This window comes from Vigna unguiculata, chromosome 3 (assembly GCF_037176805.1).
Source record: "Vigna unguiculata cultivar grain cowpea cultivar isolate G323 ecotype 2 chromosome 3, ASM3717680v1, whole genome shotgun sequence".
Classification (NCBI taxonomy): domain Eukaryota; kingdom Viridiplantae; phylum Streptophyta; class Magnoliopsida; order Fabales; family Fabaceae; genus Vigna; species Vigna unguiculata.
In genome coordinates this window covers 54,614,517-54,636,211 of record NC_140794.1, presented here as the reverse complement: position 1 = coordinate 54,636,211, position 21,695 = coordinate 54,614,517, and the positions used below count along the sequence as shown (strand labels likewise).

The 21,695-nt window shown below is 27.6% G+C and overlaps 1 protein-coding gene across 1 annotated transcript; it reads right to left on the bottom strand.

The window, feature by feature from the left end:
- Window positions 1-9,510: 9,510 nt before the first annotated feature.
- On the bottom strand, window positions 9,511-13,614 carry LOC114179939 (methylsterol monooxygenase 1-1-like). Its single transcript, XM_028066453.2, has 5 exons — window positions 13,064-13,614; window positions 12,648-12,970; window positions 10,579-10,726; window positions 10,451-10,483; window positions 9,511-10,269 (listed from the first exon to the last, which is right to left on the bottom strand). Exons 1-5 carry the CDS (start codon window positions 13,391-13,393, stop codon window positions 10,195-10,197), a joined length of 909 nt encoding a protein of 302 aa, XP_027922254.2. The 5' UTR covers window positions 13,394-13,614; the 3' UTR covers window positions 9,511-10,194.
- Between the last annotated feature and the right edge of the window lie 8,081 nt (window positions 13,615-21,695).

Sequence of the window (21,695 nt, the reverse complement as noted above, 5' to 3'; positions counted from 1 at the left end):
ACTGCTGCTTTTGTCTTCCAACAAACTATAATTAGGCCTTAATTAATTAAACATCACTTTATTGTTGTGATCATTTCACAAAAACCATCTCATGTGCCTTCTCTATTCTTTATTAAGCCTAGTCATTTTCTAATTCACACATTACTTTCTGCTCAGTCCTTTTCCTACCTTTTTTTTCTCTTCTTCCTCTACAACCCCAAGAATATGGTAATTCTTTTCCGTGTCAACATATAACAAGAATCTGGAAAATATACTATAGTAGTATAATTCACGAAAGTCAAATACTTTTATTTCTCCTCTTTAACTCTCAAATATTACTTCATTTTGAGGTTGGTGTCGGATATTAATTAAACTTAATTATTATCGGGGTTTTTTTTTTTCTAGAACAGTGAAGAAAAAGCTATTTTAATTGGTATCAATATAATCAAAGTTACACCCTGTTAAGAGTAGAGAAAACTTCTAATAATGATTTTTTTTTTAATTTATACGAATTCATAATAATGAAAAATTGACACTATTTTTGTACTTTTCTATGGGTCTTTTTCTCTTATGAGATATTCAATTTTTTTATTTTTATTTAATTTGATATTTAGACTCACATTTAGGGATGAGAACGGGCGGGGCAAGAACGAGTTTTGTTATTTCATACCCATCTCAAAGAAAAAATATATCCTCATCCACATATCTAAATTCAAAGGATATCAAATTTTTGTCTCATCATCATCTCCACTGGGTAACAAATATATATCCGTACATGTATTCGCTTTATTAATGTTTCAATATCAATTAATTAATTTTTATAAAATAATACAAAATTACGGTAAAGGGAACATAATATTATCAAAGATTCAATATTAAAAGGAGGGTTGTTTCTTCAATTTCAAATATTTAGAAAGAAATTATAATTATATATATTTCAATTTAGAATACCAATTACATTTCATGAGAACCAAAACATTCATTTAAGGGTTAAATATGTTTTTGGTTTCTCAAGTTTGAGTGAAATCTAGAATTAGTCCATCTTCAAAACTTTTGACCAATTTAGTCATTCATATTTAAAAATGTGTGAACTTAGTCCTTTAAACCAAATTTATTAAGTTTATTTGACGTTTCAAGCGCATTTCATGATAGTATTTGAATTGTTTATATCGTTTGGCACATTTTCGCTTCAATGTTAATTCAAATATTATCATAAAATACATTTAAAATGTCAAATAAAGTTAACAAAATTTGGTTAAAAAAACTAAATTCACACATTTCTAAATATAAAGGACTAAATTGGTACAAAGTTTCGAAGATGGACTAATTTCAAAATTCACTGAAACTTAAGGGACCAAAAACATATTTGACCCTCATTTAAATTTACAAACGTTGATGAGACTTCATTGATAGAATTTAAAAGTTTTTTTTTAATATAAAAAAATATTCAAATTAAAAAATTTTAAATGTTTGTTTATGTTCCTACTGCAACTAATAGTCCCACATCACTTAGAAGTCGAGGTCTAAGATGGTTTAAATACCCCTTCCTCCTTTCATCTTTTGAGGTGCAATTGGAACGGAGCTCATGCTCTTCTATACACTAATCAAAGTTATAAATAGATAAATCACTTGATCAAAATTACAAAAAAGAACAAAAATTAAACTAATAGTAATAGAATTTTAACATATATCTTTTATCATTTCAACTTCAATATATATTGAATGGTGATAAAAAATATTAATGATAATTATATTGAATTATTATATTATAGTAAATAAAATTTATTTATACAATTATAGTGATAAAATTACACGTATGATAATGAGTTGAAAATAAAAAATAATTTTATAAAAATATAAAAATAGTTTACTTGGATTGGAACAATTTACTTAAATTTTTAAATTCTAATGAAATAATTTTATACACTAATAAAAGTTATAAATATATCACTTGATCAAAATAAAAATAAAAATTAAATTAATAATAATAGAATTTTAACATAGATCTTTTATCTTTTCAACTTTAATATATGTTGGATGATGATAAAAAATATTAATGACAAGCACATTAAATTATTATATTATAGTTTATTTATACAATTATAGTGATAAAATTACACATATGATAATGAGTTGAAAATAAAAAATAATTATATAAAAATAATAAAATATTAAAATAGTATTCTATATGATAAAAATAAGCAACAAATAAAAATATTAAAAAAATGATCAAATGTGTGTGTTTTATAAACAATTTGAGACACCATTGAATGAAATCGTACAAAGAAAAAAATGTATAATTAATGGATATCATAGAAAGAGTGTAGTATATATATATATATATATATATATATATATATATATATATATATATATATATATATATAAGGCTACTTAATAGATTATGGATATTTTAATAATTTAAACGAGGACATGGCGGATATATACATCCTCATCTCATCTTTATACTCGATTGAAAAAGTCGAATATTTTTCATACTCAGTCAATACAAAATTTTTTTATAAAAAAAGTGACAGATTTGGACCATATCCATGAAAACGGATTTATTTGTAATTCATATTCACATTAAAATTTCTACCAATTTTTTCATCCAATATGACTCATTTCACGTTAACACTTCTAAAACAATTCATATTGAGAGTAAAGTTAGTTATAAATAGGAAATAAATATAAAAACTGTGATAGAAAATATTATAATTTCATATTATTTATAATTATTAGTCAATAAACAAACAAATTAAGCAAAACTTCGTTTACGTTCTTACCTCTATACGGTAAAATATAAAAATATAAATTAAACAGATATTTTTAATTGATAACAAAAATATAAGCTACAACTCTTTATATTTAAATGATTGTTTCCCTTATATTAAAAACAAAAATTAAGCTGAGAAAGTTTAAATCACTTAGTTCAACAAATACGTGAGTCGTTACAAATTATTTGTTACGTGTTTCATTCTTATCAATAAAAAAGTAACAGGAGATTTAATCATTTTCTTAAAATAATTAAAAAACCTGAAAATCTTATTTTGATTGAATGACGGTCTAAGTAGAAAATATTGATTTATTTTTATATAATATACGGAAGCTTGTCTTCCAAAAAATAAGAGACGTGATTTAAAAAAAGGTTAATAGTAGAAAAAAAATGGTCTTAACACAATCAGAAAAGAAAAAATTTAGTAAAAATGAGTTTTTTTACTCTTTATTTTTTGTATTGTAAATTTATTTATTATATTCTTAATTTTTCTTTTAATAAATACACATAATAATTATTAAAGATTAAATATGTGTTTAATTGTCTCGATCATTTATGAAATTCAAATAAAAAATTAATAATTAAAGTTTTTGTTCTAGGATTATTATTTTTGTTATTATACTACAAATAAAATATGTTATATTATATTAAATAAACTATTTATCAAAAGTAAATTCAATAATAAAAACTTAAAGCGCACGAATAAGGACTTAATAAAGTAAAAAAACAAAAAAGGAAGTTAAAATTAGGATGTCACTGAATTTGAGTTTAACTATATTCATTTACATTTTGTAAGTAAAAATTCAATTCACTTACATTCATATATTGGATAGATATGGAATATAAGTCTCATTTTTGTCTTGGTCACGGATATATTTATATACATTTCATATTTGTCTTTGTACCGAGTCAGATATTAATGAAATCATTTTTTACAAAAAGAAAAAAATATTGAAAAAATGATATTATTAAGAATTCAATTAAAATGATTTTGTTCAAAATTAAATTTTAAGAAAAAAAAAATTAATTGCATAATTATAAAAAATAAAGTATCTAGTAATAAATGCATATATGTAAAATAACTAAAGAAAAAAAATAATTATATATAATTGAAATTTTATGACAACTATTTTGTTATAAATGTTAAAAGTATTTCTAGATTACATATTTAATATTTTTATTTTTTACATTTTTATTTATTTTCTTTTATGCGAGATATAATGTCTTGGTGAATATGTATAGAATATGTATAGTAGACATTTGCTTAAGTCCGTGCTCATTTAACTCCACATTTCGTATAAATTCACATTTGAGAAGAAAAAATTCTCGGATCAATAATTTTTGAGACTTTTTTTTCAAAAAAAAAAAATGACATAAAGTTATTTGACGACTATTTTCGATTCATTCACTCGATTGACCATTTTATAAAATCTCACAAAGGGTAAAGACCCTTAATTTGATTTAATTGGTGATAAATAAGAAGAATCTTTCAACTCATGTTTATAAAATCTCACGAAGGGTAAAGACCCTTAATTTGATTTAATTGGTGATAAATAAGAAGAATCTTTCAACTCACTCATTGACATTAAGATAGATAACACTATTTAATGATTTGAAGATAACATCGCGTTGGTCAACTCCAACTTCGTCCAGACCAATTACTTATATTTTATATTTTTTATATATAGAAATAGTATATGAATAAAATAAAATAAAATAGTAAGTTCGTCTGGTAACATATCGTTTATATCTATCATATTTCTCATCTTTTCACAATCCCTACAAATTTCCAACATCCAAAATATTCCATATCATAAGTATATGACCTGTAATATTTCATATTATAATATGACTCTTAAAATTTCATAAGTTCACATCTTAATTAAATCTGCATCAAATTTTTAAGATCAAAATACAGAGTTAAACGAATGTTTATTGTAATATTCACTACTCTCTCTAACTAAATTGATATAAGTTTGGATAATATCTATTTTATATTAATTTAGATGATTTGAATGTACTCATAGGAATAAGTTTTTTTGTCATTTTTACTTAAGATATACTTTAAAAACAATTCTTTTTAAATCTATAAAATTAAAGAATATAGTATATGTAAGATAAAGGAATTTTAATTAAAATAATTCTAAAAAATTAATTTAATCACATAAAATTATTTGAATTCAAATTATTATTGATTTAATTGTAATTTTGGTCCTTACATTTTATAAAGTTCACATTTTTTATTTTTGATTTTTATTTCTACAATTTTGAATCATTACTTTTTAATTATTTGTAATTTTGATTCCTAAATTTGTAAGGACTTATAGTTTTATGTGATAACGTAGGTGAATGAAATAATTTAGAAACATAATAATTAAATTTAACTACATGTTTACAATTTGATGAAATTGGGATAGTAGTTGTAGATTTTACTGAAGGGTGAGAATAGTATCATGGAAAGTGTAAATATTAAATAGAATTGGGCTTTAATTGTATTGGACTTTGAGCTTCAGCTACGACAAGTTAATAGACTTGAAGCAAATACCATGAGACTGAACTTAATCCATTTTTGCATGCATATCCTTCTATTCCAACCTCTTTTTTTTTCTTCTCCTAGACACAACACAATGTAAAGTTTCAATTTAAAGACTAATTATGAAGGAATTTATAGTATCAAAGTGAGAGTATTATCTTAAATAAGTCTCTTCTTCTAAACACAATGTAAAGTTTCCTTCTTTTCCTTGAAATTTTCAATCAAGAGACTACTTAGGAAGAATTTTACAACTTCAAGGTAAGAGTATTATCTTAGATAAGTTCTCCTCCTCTTCACTTCCATCAAAGTAATTTCTTTTTATTATAGTAGGCCTCAATTTTGTTAACATTTGAGTTTGATGGTTTTATGAAATGTACTAACTTAAAGAAAAGAAAGTAAAATTATGTAATGGTCACCGACGGAAATTATATATTCAAAATTTATATATTTATTATTGTCACTCACAATAAAAATAAATATGTATTTTAATATAATTATAACTATAAAAAGTTAACATATATCTAATTAATATATAAACTTTTAGTTTTTAAAAAATTAATATTAAATTTTATGCAAATATTACTTATGATTTATATACTTATCCGGTCTAATAGGTGTATCTTATTATACTTATTTCAGATAATATATCGTATTATAGTTATTATATTTATTTTATATAAGTTGTTATATTGTTAATATTACTCTTTTATTATATGAGTTAAAAGTGCAGAAAGACTTTATAAATATACATAGTATTTTTATTTTTTGTGGAATACTCATTTTAAAAACAATCACTTAAACTAATCATCTCTAAAAAAATTCTTACTCTACTTAAATATCAAAAAGTTTGAAACGATTCAATTTTAACTATCAGAAATATTTTAAATCACGACTAAAATCTTATCACCTATACAAATGTTCACGCTTCAGATCGGATAAGAACAATCGGAGACTATGATTTGATTATGGATTCCTCTTATGATCCCTTGTATTTACTTATAAATGATATATTGAAAAGGAAAGGCATAGAATGTTTGGAGGAATGAGAAAGCATATATGTAATTTCACCGACTTTACAGAAACTTGTTGAAGTTAGAAACAGCTGGCCACAAAGACCACGTGATTGTCGGCTTCAATAATCAGTGACATTCTGGATTTCTGATACGAAACTTCATCATCTCAGTGCCAATTCCAATGTAAGATAAGTTCGTAATGAAAATGTTTGATAAAGATAACAAACAAACAAAACAACAATGGACCTTCAACTACATTGGAACATGTACACATCAACGTGTTCCACAAACTACAACCTTCTCTAAGTCAACATGGGTTGGGCCACACCTAACAATTGGACCTGTAGTGGCCTTTCTCAAATGAATTTGAGTTCAGAAAATCTTAAAAATGTTTGAAGAAAAACTGTAGAAACAAAACAACCACATTTGCGTGGAACACAAATTACATTCCACCAACTAAATTAAACCACCATTTTCATATTGATTTGTTTTACATTTATAAAGTTTACTAATTCAATAGAAAAAAAAATTGGTTTGTTTTGTTGTTTTGAGAGTAAATGAAGATATGGTGCATTTATCATTGAAAGTTTGGGGAAGAGTGCATAGTAGAATACCAGAAATAGTTGGAATCCTCTCCATTAGAAGGACATTTTTATTCCTTATTCAAACAGACTACCCCTGCCATCTTCTGGTCAACTCTGCTATTTGGGATAAATAATGTGAATGATGAATAAAAATAAGATTTTTTAAAGTATTTATTTAATAAATAAATAAACATATAAAAGTTAAAGTAAGAAATTGGATAGAATTTACTTTTTTTAATTGTCAATTAATGTGAAGACTAGTTAAGAATAGAAGTAGTTTAACTAAAATCAACTATTAATATTTTATTATTTAAATAGAAGAGTTTATAAATACAAAAATATAATTATTTAAATTTCATCTTACAAAAAAAATTCTTTGATCTATTTCTAGAATTTTGAATAATTTATTCTTTCCTCTTATATTAAAACACACCATAGTGATATTGATGGAGGTAGAACACTATTCTATTATCAAAAGTAGTTTTTTGAGTAAGTTTCTCTTAGAGTGTGTTGCTTTGGAGGGATGGATATAGGGGAGAGTGTGAAGATGAATTTGTATAGATTTGGGTGGATGAATTTTTGTGTTTTTTTTAGTTGATTTAGAGGGTAAAGTGAGTGGATCTGGAGATAAGTTTTATGAAAGTTAGTGAAAGATTTGATTGATGTGATAGATAAAATAAATTATAAAAATGGATAGAATTAGAAAGTTACCAAAATACCATTGATGAAAAAAGAGAATGATTTTGTAATTTGATGTTATAAAAATAATTATAATTAATTATTACAAATAAAAAAAATATTAAAATTATATAAAATTTTAAAATAAAAAAAAAATTATGAATGTAAAAAAAAGTATACAATTAAATTTTAAAAGAAATTTAAACAATTAAATTTTAAACAAAATTTATATAAAATTTAAAAAAAAAAGTTAAAAAAAAAATTAAAACCATCGACACCGGTGTGGTAACCGGTGTCGTCCTTCACAAAACAAGGCACCGGTTACGTAACCGGTGCCATCCCCCTCTCATAACACCATAGCACACCGGTGTCATCCCGCAACATGGTTTGGGAAACAGAAACAAAAATCGAAGAGTAATTTGGTAAAGAACTGATTATACTTGCTTATCCTCTCATTTTTTAGGGGATGAAATAATACATTCATCCCTCAAATCTTCGCTCCCATATCCCTTCGAATGACTGAAACCGAACACGCTCCAAAACCAAATACGCGCTCTCAAATTGACTGAAACAGTGAAACACCCTCAAACGAACAAGACGTTAGTCTTCTTTTCTTGTATTAGAATTAGTTACATGTGTAAGTTGTAATGCTTCCATGTGTTGCTTTTGTATTAAGATGAATTTTTCTTAATTAGAGCACATGATAGTATATTTAGATTGTTTATTGAATATATATATATATATATATATATATATATATATATATATATATATATATATTTGCAATCGAAATCATTACGAGACGATTATCCAAAAGAAAAAAACAGAGTTTGAAATCGTCATCATAGTTTATTCTGATGAAAAAAACAGAAAGATAAAACAAGGTCCGTAAAAAAACAAATTTTGGGTCCCTACAACACCTGAATGTTGTAAGACAGTACATTTAATTAGATGTGCAAAAATCATGTGGTTTTCAAAATGTTTATTTTTCCCAAAAATATTGAGGAAAGATGGTATAAAAGAAACAAAAATAATTTTTTGATTTATTGGACCTAACAAAGATTAATCATTGCTCATTCATATCTCCATCTGAACACACAATCAAATATAGAATTTTAAATTTGAATAATCAAGAATTTTTCTTCTAATATTAAACTAACTTTGATCCTATTTTTTAAACCAATTTTAACCCTATTTTGTAGGTTTAGCAAAAATCAAACATAAATCTAGTAATTATATTATAATAATATAGTTAGAGTTGATTTAAAAATAATTTCAAAAATATTTAATAAAAATGTAAATTTTAATAAAATATCAGTATAATATTTATATACAAATTAAATTTGATCTTAATTTGAAACGATACAAAATTATTCCATTTAAAAAAAATGGGATAAGATCGAATCAAAATAACAAAAAATAAAAACTTAATTCAATATAAGATAATAACACATGACATTGTTACTCTAATATTATTGTCACACACTAACTTAAAACCTGAACTTTTTTTTTTAAATTAAAGAAATAAAAATAAAAATAAAAATAAATCACAAATTAAGACATAGCATACGTGTTCATATGTTATTTAAATGGCATTATTAAAAATGTTAAATTGATAAAAAAATATTTAAGCCTAAATAAATAAAGAGGAATATATTTCGATAAGTTTCTTAATTTAGGTCTTCTAAATATCTTTGACCTCGTTCTAACACAATACATAATTGAACGGATTATAGAAATTTTTTCATGATAACAATTTATTAGATCATATAATAATAATTAACAATTTATTGGATAGTTGTTTGATAAATCACCACATCATTGAGGAGTTTCATCACGGACTTTTAACTTAAATGCCTACATTTATACCAGCATATTCCTCACTTAATTTCCATTTTTTTAGAATGTATAGTGTCACATTCAACTCATTACTGCTGCAATGAATGATAATAGACAAGAAAAGTAATCACGTTCAACTGATTAGTACTACATAGACTTTATAGATCAGTCATGATAAAGTTCAAATATGTAAACTGTTTTTTGCCTCCTAACTTAATCCTGCTCTTAAAATATTGTTTTGACAATTAACAAGTGTCAATCCAAACATGTTAGGCCAGTCCCAAAACCAAATGTTGCATATATCGTGTGCATTATTGCACCAGTGAACCCCACTGAACTGTATTCAACCGGAAGCAACCCCACTGAACTTGTATCCATCAGCAAGCAACCAAACCAAGGGTTGCACATCAGTTTATGAACTACATGTGGGCATTTACTTCAAGCTCATAAACCGAACTTCCAAACATTATTATAATTTTTCAATTACATCCCGTCAGAGGAAGCCTATTTCATATTTCTGAATTTACAACTCATTGGCGAAGGAACATTCTGAAGGACATGAACCAAAACCAAAATGTTTGAATTCCAGAACATGACAATAGAATAAATTCCTCCAGCGGCCGATTTCTAACACAATCACAAATCGTAAAACTCCATTCTACTAAACTTCAACCTAAAGCTAACCAAAGACATCTATTTTACCACCACGAGATTTATGTCTGCAGGTGTTTTGGTGGTTCCAAAGAGTCAACAAAACATTCTGAAACCACCTAGAGGAAACTTCGGTCTCTTTCAGTCAGATTTACTCTGCTGTGTCTTGTATGATCCTCCGTTCTGTTGCTCACCATATGCCAAATCTTCCTTCAACTAAGTCAAAGCAACAGAGGAAGAAAAAAAGAGTTGATCATTGCAATATTGTACACCCAACAAAACTAGGCCCAAAACAAAAAGGTTAAGTGTCCACACAGTAAAACAAAAAATTCGTAGTAGTAACTAAAGTTTCAGGATGCAATCACATTTTTTCAACCACAAAGCCTTATAAATTTACCTTCTGAAGTATTTTCTTCTGATACCTATATCCCTGTGACAAACAAAGTATAGCAAATCAATATGACATTTGGAAAGACCATTCATGTATTTATGCAGCAAAAAGTAATTCCAGAGTGATGATATAACCTTGTCAGTTCCATAGATGTAATCACAGTATGTGAAAACTGAAGCAAAATTGCTATTACTTTGTCTTCCAACATAATGATGGTAATCATGATATTCAGCGCCACCGTAAAACGGAATATATTTTGTGATACTCCAGGGAAAGTCATACCTGAGACATGATAAAAGTAGGCAATATGATATAAAACCCCACATCTAAAAATTACAATACAGGAACTAAAGAATGAAGCGTTAACTTCTCATAAAGTGGGCAAAGGAAAAGGAAGGGAGGGGAGTATGCTAGTGTTTATCAATGACAAAGAAGGAGTGGCTACTGGTAAATTCTTAAAGACAATAATTAGAAAATTCAAGTTCGGCACCCCACAAGGATATTCCATCTCAACAAAATTAACCATAATCCTAACTTTATTGGATGTTTATCAGAGCAAAAGTTGGCAAATGTTTGTCCTAAACAAATAACTTGATCAGCAAATTGTTGAGACAGCAAACACCAGAAAGATCCACTTGTCACCATGATTAAGAACATTAAAAAGTACTTGCACAATTTCAAATCCAACTTCTGGTCGTCAGATTAATGACAACAAACTAAAGCTTCCCAACAACAGTAACCTTCAATAAAATTTTGCTTACTGTTAAACTGCAGAGGTCCCACAAGTTAATGACCAAGTTTCTTCTTCAGCAGTGAAGTGTCAGCCAACGTAATAATTTCACATTATTAAATTATTACCAACAAATATAATGCTCATCAACCTTCTCCCAGACTGCTCGTATATCACTATGTTTAATCCATATTATTATTCATGTTTGCTTTATCATCCATGATGCACATCCAGTACAAACTCAACTCCATACCAAAAACAACTGATAGTGCATGTTTGGAAACACATTCTGAGGTCAAAATACATGTCTACACGGTGAAAAATGCAAAAACTAGAACTGGTGGCATTCACTTTGATGCTAAAAAACCACATATGAACTGTTTCCAAACAAACTAAGTTGTATTTGCATATTCCCACCCACCACAAATTCACATCCGAGCCAACCCAAAACCAAGTAATAGACTAACCCAAAAACAACTAATGGTCCGTGTTTGGAAACACGTTCTGAGACAAAAAAAAAAAAAGAAAAAAAAATCCATTTCTAAAATGTGAAAAGTGCAAAAGTTAGAAAACTAGTAACATTCACTTCTATGTGAAAGACCACATCCATGATCCATTTCTAAACATACTTGGTCATTGGTACAGACGTGCATGATAATAAGACAAGGTCTGCCAGACACACATCTGTGATCCGTTTCTAAACACGCACAAAGACGCATTTGCATATCCACGTCCAAATGGAACAAAATGTGTTACCAAACATGTAGATTATAGGATATAGTTGGATTAGCATATCCACATCCAATGGTACAAAATGAGTTACTAAACAAGTGTGTTATAAGATAGGGTGTGGTAGATACAAATCCACAATCCGTTTCTAAATACACATTTATAGCGTGTTTGTTTTTCTCATCAAATCAATTATTATTCAGGTCCAATTTTCACATCCGCATAGAAACTACTCTGTTCAGTTTCATGTTTTCACGTACCTCTTTTGGTTTCATATAAGGTTTAAAAAAATAAACAAAACATTTTTTTTAACCAAGGAGAAAATATCAGATTGTCTTTCAGCAGAAAGACAAGATTCTCTCCATTTCTTCAATTACTAAGGCATCCGGAAAATAAATGAAATGGACAGGATCTTTTATTGTGTGGAAAATGCTGCCTAAACAAAATCTCTTCTCCACGTAATTACTGTCTTTTAGGGACACCCTAAAATGCAGCACGAGCAACATATATAAATGTGGTAAGTGCAACGAAATTGAAAGAGAAAAAGAAAAAACTATCCTCCTGAAACTTTTGTAATCTTCTTAGAGAAAGAAATAAAGTGAGACGGGTTAAAATAAAGCAAAAAAAAAAAAAAAAACGAAGGATGCGAAACAGATGCTAGGATCCATATAGGATAACAATCAAAGGAAAAGCAAGACTCTATCAGTGAGCGAAAATAAATTAAGGTGAGTGAGGGGGCGGTACCCGCTGTGCGTATCAATGGCCTCAATCTGGCGCAAGGCTATCCACAACCAAAAGGTAATAATGTGGCCAGGAACCATGGCAGGACCGAGAAAAGAGGGAATCCCGAGGATCAAGATCTCAGCCCAGTGGGCATAGGGCGCCGCGAATCCAATGGGAGCAGCGTATTCATGGTGAACGCGGTGAATCTTCTCGTAACCCCAACCGTTGTGCAGAAATCTGTGGATCCAGTAATTGGTGTAATCCTCCACTAGAAAGTACACCAGCAGCTGAGCCAGGATCTCCCACCCCGACGGCAATGGCAACCCAGTCCTGATCCCAATCATCTGAAAAAGTAAATTAAAAAAACAATAAATTAAGTAATAGATAAGTAAACAAATCAGGTGATTTAACTGGTGAGGGGTGAGGATGAGTGAAACCTTGATGGAAGGATAAGAGACGAGCTGGAGGGGACCGACAACGAGGAAGAACATGCGCATGACGTCCTTGTAACATCTGAACATTTCGTCGAGGGACAAGCGAACCTTGGGCTGGATCTTGTAGGAGTCGAAAAAGGAGAGACGCTTGAGTTCAAGAAAGACGAGGGGGAGGGGGACGAGGGAGAAGATGAGGAAGAGGAAGAGAATGTTGTGGCAGTAGAGGAAGTAATCGGACTTGGTGGCGGAGTAGTTGAACCAGAGGGTCTCGGCGAAGGTGAGGTTGCGCCCCAGCGCCGCCTCGACCTCCGGAACGGAAGCGTAGGGAAGCATTGTGACGGGAACCCTAGGGCTGCCGGCGGCGGTGGTATGTTTGTGTTTGTGATAGGGATTGGGAAGGTGAGTGGAAGAGGTGAGAGGAGGTGAGAAAGGGCAGAGTGGCGTGATTTGGTTTGGGGACGTGGTGGATGCTGCGCTGGACGTTTGTCTGTTGCAGATATTTGCGGGAATTTTCAAAATGCAGACCACCCCTATTTATACACTCCAACTCTCTTCTTCTCTATGTCGTATCCTTGTATATATATATATATATACATCAATGAATCACACACACACACACACCATGATGCCACCGTTTTCTCTCCCAGCATTGTTTATCTACTACAACATTATAACCTAAAAATTATATATATTTTAATAATCAAATCAATTATTTTTTTATCTATAAACACCATAATCTTCAATTCGGTCCAGCTTACACTTTTTTTCCTTCCATTGCTTTTGTTAAACCTGTGTCATTCCATGAAATCTGAAAATTTTATAATGAGGTTAATTTCCTGCAATTTTTTTATATTCAACATTTTCTTGTGGTGACCGTTCGAATATTCATTTTGACTAATAATAATATATAGACAATTTACTTCGTCATCTACACAAAGATTTAGTCCTACCACTCGTTTTCTTAATATCTTCTCCTTTTGTTTTTCTTTTTTCCTTTGAACAAAAACATTTTTTTCCTATTTGGCATTATTGTTTTGTTCTCTTTTCTGTGGGCCTGTAGCCATATGTATGTAATAAACTAATTATTATGGGTCTTAAAATATATGTTCTGTCCTAATTGGATTATTTGGTGCATGTCTACAAAAAAATATTGTAACTTTGTACCATCCAATTAATTAGCTGCATTGGAGAAGATATATATTATATATCAATGTATTTTTTATTTAAGAAAATAATGAAATATTTATGATTATTGCTAGGATTTTTTTCTTGAATATTTACAGAAGTATATATTTTTTTAAATTATGAAGAAAATGATTACGAGCTTAAAAATTAAACCTTTTAATAAAACACAAACTCATGAAAATATAATTACTGTAAAAGAACTTGCATGGAACAGCTAGTATGGACCAAAAAGTATAATTATAACAGTAGGGATTTTTTCTTGTTGTTACTAACAATGTAATAGGACAAATGATACGCTTTGATAAGAAAAAATGAAAAGTGTATTATTTAATGTGTTTGAAATTTATCTTTTGAATCTTTAATACTATTAAATGATTATAATTAATTTCATTCAATGTTTTTTTACAGTCTCTTGATAAGTTTTTATCACAAAAAGAAATTAAAAAAAATGTAAAAATTTTACTATGAGATAGTAATATTAAAAGATATGGCATTAATAAATGTAAATATTGATATAATAAATTAAAATGGAAAGAAAGCAAAAGTCATAATGAGAAGACAAAATGTTGCTTTAAACTAATATTAACAAATTAATTGTGTGTGCATGTATACGTATCTGTATGTGTGAATGAGTGGATATGCATATGTATATGTATGTGGTTGGGTGTGTCTGCACGCGTATGTGTGTGTGAAATGTGGGTGTGAGTGTGTGTAAATATGACCTCTCATCAAAAATTACACTTCATCTGTTATAAATATTTATTCAAAAATTAATTTCAAATAGATTTGTAGCATGATGTGCAAATCTCCTTTTTTTCACTTATCTTGATTTACATGATCTAAATTATCAATGAAACTAATAATTTTTTTAAAAAAGTTTTTGTTCTTTATATTATGATCATCGAGCGTTCGATTATGGTCTAAAAACTATTATGCTCTCTTATTGATGAAGTGTTGTATAAATGTTTGAGTGATCATATAATCCAACAAATTATATAGATTATATTCACTTGGATGCTTAATATCCACTTGTTTGATTAAGGATGTTTATTCTACCATCATCATTAAGTGATCACTTACCATTTGACCAATAAGATTCTAAAAGAGAGAATAGTTTTGACTATCATTCAAGCTTTAAGTCATAACTTAAGTTGTATATTATGTTTCCTGTGCATTCATGTTGACACTCGAGTGACATTGCTTAAATAATAATGTACAACTTAAACAATATACCTTCAAAATCACATAACTCTGTGATTTATCATATTTATAATATTATTACTATAAATGTATACCTCCTTTTAAATATTCATAACAATTATTATAGTTCCTTTTCAAACTTTATATTAATTTTCAATTTCCCACAACAACTTTCAATAAATATATACAATTATACTATAATTTTTTTTTTCACCATATCCAAGTGTATACAATATTTTTCAAACAACCACATTACTTCATGAACATTATATTTTATCCATATGATTTAACACAATGATCAATAGAATAGACGTACTCAAGCACTATAAGAATTTTATTTATTTATGGTGTAATATTACCAAATGACTTGGACAGGTGGTGATGACGTAGTGACTGGATGCCAACAAAAAGGTAGAAGAGGAAAAAAGAGGAAGGACACCTTATCACACATTTTATCGACATATTTAAGGTCGTTGGTAATTACTAAAGATGGCAAATAAACCTGGTCCCGTGGGTATTATCCGAACCTGTCCCCATTTTGACAGAGAATCCCCGCATCGACTGGGTATGACTATGAGTATGGAGAATCCTCGACTTTTTCAATTAGGTATGAGGATGTACATATCCTCGCCATAATACTCGTTCCCACCATATCTCCATTCTCGTTTAAATTATTACAATATTCACAATTAAGTAACCCTATATATATATATATATATATAAATACTTTCTATTTTTTATTGCTCTTAATTATTTGGTTTGTCATGAAACTCATTTGCATCTCCAATATATTTTCCATCTTATCATAACATTTATGTAATTATGTTAAAATGATGTATATCAATTAAAAAAATTATATCACGCATTTCAATATTTCTATTATTTTTTAATATTTTTTTTATTGTATATTTTCCTTTCACATGAAAATGTTTAATACTCTCAATTTAAGTGTTTAATAGCATAAACCTTTCATCTACTAGGTAATATAAAAAAAATCTTTACTTATTATTATTATTATTATTATTATTATTTGTTTCATTTCAAAAACTCTTTTGTGTTGCTAAAATAATTTTTGTTATTTCTCAACCATTGAGTATATGTGTTGATATTAGAAAAGTTTTCTTAGATCTTTAAGGTATTTTTCATCTTATCATACTCTTAATTATACATTTGTTTTTCTTTGTGCGATTTCTTTCAATAGTCTATCAAATTGTTTATAAGACCCACATTTGTTAATTTTTTAATTTTTTTATTTGTTGTTTATTTTCATCATGTAGAATACTATTTTGATATATTTCATCTAATTGTTTGTTATTTTGTAACTCATTATCAACCATACTGTAATTTTTTCACTATAATTGTATAAATAACTTTTATTTACTACAATATAAAAATTTAATGTAATTTTCATGAATATTTTTCTATCACCATCCAACATACATTGAGTTCAAAAGATACAAGATCTATTTTAACATTTTATTATTATGTTTATTATTTGTTCTTTGCGTCATTTTGATCAAGCGATATGTTATAACTTTTATTAGTGTATAAAAAAGAAATTCATTAGAATTTTAAAAATTGAAGTAAACAAATATTAAAAATATATTTTAATTTGAATATTTGTTTTCCTTTTATATTTTTTTAAAAATATTTTTAAATTTCGCCAACTAGGTTTCATTAATATTTGCAAATTTAATAAATGTTTTGGTTCTCATGAAATTTTATTTGGTATTCTAATCTAAAATGTAAACAATTATAATTTATTTCAAAGTATTTGATATCGAATAAACAACCATCATCCTAATATTGAATATTTGATAATATTATGTTTCTTTTACCGTAATTTTTTATTATTTTATAAAGATTAATTAAAATTAATATTGAAAACGGGTACGGGTGGGTACGAGATTATACTTGTTACCCGATAGGATGAGGATGGGACAAAAGTTTGATATCCGTTGGGTTTGGGTATGGAGATGAGGATGAATTTTTTCTACGGGAATGAGTATGGAATAGCGAAACTCGTCTCCACTTCGCCCCGTTGCCATCCTTAGTAATTACCAACGTATTTGAGAATGTTAGCAATTACCGATGGATGTTTATATCCATTGGTAAACTTTACTGACGAATTTCTGTCCATCGATAATCAGTCAGTAAACACGATTTATCGACAAATATATGTTATTACCAACTAGTAATGATTCTCAATAATATACAATTTTCATGTAGTAAAGAAAATTCCTCTTTTACTTATACATAGTTTGCCTACAAGCAAAATCATTAATGCACACCTTCAAAATCAAAATTGCACTAATGAAATGTTTAACTTTATATCATCAATCGTTTTCCTTGATAAGAATAAAAAGGAAAAAAAAAACAATAACAAGTGTTTACTCCGATCAATAATTTGATAGAACCATGTTGATTTACCATTTACTATATCTTCAAAAGATATAATTTAGAGCTGTTAAAACGGGTAACCCGACCTGACCTGCCTCGACCCACCACGGGTTGATGATTTAGTGAGCCAACCCAATCCGGCTCACTTTTTAGCGAGCTAAAAAAATTTGAACCCGGCCTGGCCCACCACAGGTTGGCGGGTTAAACGGGTTGGCTCACAAGTTCACTTAATTAAGAAAATATTATTTTTTTTTATTTTTTTTTCAATCAAAACTAAATTGTGATTCTAATTAAAATCTAAATAAACTTTAATAAATTCCAAATACAAACAAAAATAAAAAAATACAAATTATTTATATGTTGGATAAAAAAAAAACCTAACATGACCCAAATGTAAAGTCTAACTTAATAAAAAATAAATAAAAAATACTTGTGTGACCCTTTTATCTGCGGATTGGTGAGCCAACCCGGCTCACCACGGGTTCAACCCGGATGAGTCAGGTTCTAAGTGAGTCGGGTCAAAAATCAACCCATATTGAAATTTGTAAAAAAATTTTAACCCAACCCGGCCCGAACCCGTGGTGAGCTGAGTTGGCTCGCGGATTTCAACCCATTTTGACAGTTCTAATATAATTTATATAAAGAAGATATAACTTTTGAATTTAGAAATAAATATAATTTTAGAAATATTAAGTTCTAATGAAATAACGAATGAAATTGTTGTAATATTTATAAACCATTCTTATCTTTATTCTACTAAAAATAATATTTCTAAAAAGTTAATTTCCTACAAAGATAAGAATTTTACTTTTTTTATTAAATATTAAAATTGTTTGATATTTCACCAAAAAATTTAATATCATATAATACGTTTGTTTATATATGTTAATTAAGGGTGACAATGCAAATCTCGTTGGTGGACTAGCACGCAATGAAAAGTACGAGGCAAGTTGAGATCCCGAGCCTGTTGGCCCACACAAGTTTGACTCGTGCAGACTTATGATGGACCGGATCGGACATGCCCATTTGCCCATAATAAATTTTCCCTAAATGAAAACCTAATTTTCAAAATGTGTAAGCCATTTAAATAGGGTTTTTTTTTTCGCTCCAATTTCTAAAGTTGTATTTTAAAAACACATTGTCATTTGATTCATGGTAGAGTAGATAGAAAAGGTTTTAAATTGAGCCATTTGATTCATGTTGCAGTAAATAAAAAAATTGTTGAGCCACAGTTAAATGCATGGTGCAGTAGAAATTTTTTTAAATTCATGATACAACAGAAACATAATTGTGAGCCAGCTCGCGAGCTTGCGAGCCCACAGACCATAACGAATGTGGGGAAACCCACAATTTTTGGCCAATTTTTGTACAACAAGGCGAGCTAGCCTGACTTGTATTTTGTAGACCTAATTTAGGATGTTGCCTAAACAGACTATATTGTCTCACATTATCACCCCTAATGTAAATATTGATTATAAGATTGCTTAATTTAGAGATTACATAAATATTTAGTAAGCTTAATATTGAATTAATATCAAAGTATTTCTTAGGTAAAATAATAAAATGTAATATCTATATAAATAGTTGCAAATACATATTTAATAAGAAATACGTTTAAATAATTTGATTTTTTCTTTTAAGTTATCAGTAGAATAAAATAAAATAATTTCAATTCATGTAATTAAATGATTGTATATAATAAAATTTATGAGAAGCTATTTCAATGGAAAAAAGACGATGACTTAGGACCTTTTCGTTTTTGAGGATTTTCTGTTTCAATGGAAATCAAAGGATGGATTAGCAAGAAAGTAAGGTGTTCATTTTGGATGATATATGGACGAGTGTTTACAATGATTTTGAGGATGAATGTTTTTTTTTATCTTGCGTGTGCAGAACGGATTTGAAGGATTGCTTCAGCAAATAACCCTTTTACCCATTGTGTGGACATTGGAATGAAGTTGAATCCCAATAATGTTGGATCCAATCCAATGCAACTGGATCGATCCCAATGATGTTGGATCCAAACCAATGCAACTAGATCGATCCCAATGATGTTGGATCCAATCCCATGATGTTTAGATTCGATTCCAAGTTTATATATGTATACATATATATATATATATATATATATATATATAATATTAATAACAATATTAAATAATAATGATAAAAATAATATTAATAGTTATTGTTATATTAATAATAATAATAATAATATATTAATTTTAACTTTAAGGGCAAAATTATGATCTTACATTTTAATACATTAAAACTTTATTTTTTATCTATCACATCATTCAATCACTCACAAAATTTCATAAACTTTACTTCTAAATCTACTCACTTTCACCTTCAAATTCATTAAAAAAAAAAAATACACGTTTCACCTTTTAATCCCTCAATTTCATCCTCTCACTCTCCCTCAAATTCATCTTTTGAAGTGAATACCTTAGGGTGTGTTTGCTTCCAATGATAGATTTGAGAGGAGTGAGTAGATGAATTTGAGAGGATGGAGAGAGGAAAGTGAAGTTGTTTGTTTCAAGGGATGGAGAGATGAAAGTGAAGATATTTGAAAATAAAATTTGTGAAAGTTTATGAATGATTTGATGAATGTGATAAATATAAATTAATGTTTTAATAGATAAAATTGTTAAATTACAGTTTTACCACTATAGTTAAAATGAGTATAAATAAAATATAATAATTATTGGTTTAAATATTATTATTATAATAATAATAATTAATATTACTATTATTATTATTATTATTATTATTAATTATCCACAAGGTTTAATAATAAATGAAAATAGAAGAGTTAAGGGTTTAACGAAACACTTATTTAAATTTTTCTCAATTTGTGTATTTAATAAATTGTAAAATTTTAATTTAAGTTCTACAACAAGTATTTATTTAGTTTCTAGCTTTATTTGAATATTACTTTGTTAGTCGGTGTTTGACATATTATTAATTTTTCAACTTGGTTTTTATCATAATAATTAATATATCTTTTATTATTATAAAAAATTATATATTACTCTTCAATAATTTCAATTATAAAAAAATGTTATTATATATGTTATATTGTATTTTATCTTTTTATTAATAAAAAAATATTTTGCAATTATATGTAAATGTTATAAATAAAAATGTCAAAGTTCATGTGATAATATGTCTTTCTTTTCTCATCTCTTCAACATGAAATGATTGGAATCTCGAGATTTACTTCAATTTTATTTCTCAAGTCAGCTCAAATTTCTTAAAATAAATATTAAGATCATTTTCATATTCATCCTTACAAACAAATCTGCAGAAGAAAACACAACTTTAAAATTAAACTTTATCTGTTTATCATAAACGATTTAATAAATGAAGTTATTAATTCATAATTCATTAACAGGATAAATTTACTTAAAACAAAAGCCAGTGAATAAGAAAGTGGGGATGTTTAATTACAATTTAATTAATATTGTCTACTGTCCTTTGGTAACGGCACTTCTTTTCTTGGACATGTACACACAATTTAATTTATCAAAGAAGTTATAGAGTTGCAATGTTATGATGCCGACAAAATGCCCCAAGTTAGATGCTTTAATGCACTATTATAATAAAATATCCAAGTGTTTTCACTGCATTGTGTCAATGTCATTGAGATGTGCAATATATTATTATTATTATTATTATTATTATTATTATTATTATTATTATTATTATTCAATATAAGCACGTAAACTTCAGCCAAACATTGTTAATAAAATAAAATGCCATAACTAGTAGAGGAAAATGAGAATGAAATTTTGACAATATAATTTTACCTGCAAATAGAAATAGATGGATAAAATAAATTAAATTT

Coding starts and splice junctions, on each gene's coding strand:
- LOC114179939 (XM_028066453.2), bottom strand. CDS start 13,393: ATGCTTCCCTACGCTTCCGTTCCGGAGGTCGAGGCGGCGCTGGGGCGC. Junction 10,727..12,647: donor GCCATTGATACGCACAGCGG/GTACCGCCCCCT, acceptor ATCATGTCTCAG/GTATGACTTTCCCTGGAGTA. Junction 10,270..10,450: donor AGAAGAAAATACTTCAGAAG/GTAAATTTATAA, acceptor GCTTTGACTTAG/TTGAAGGAAGATTTGGCATA.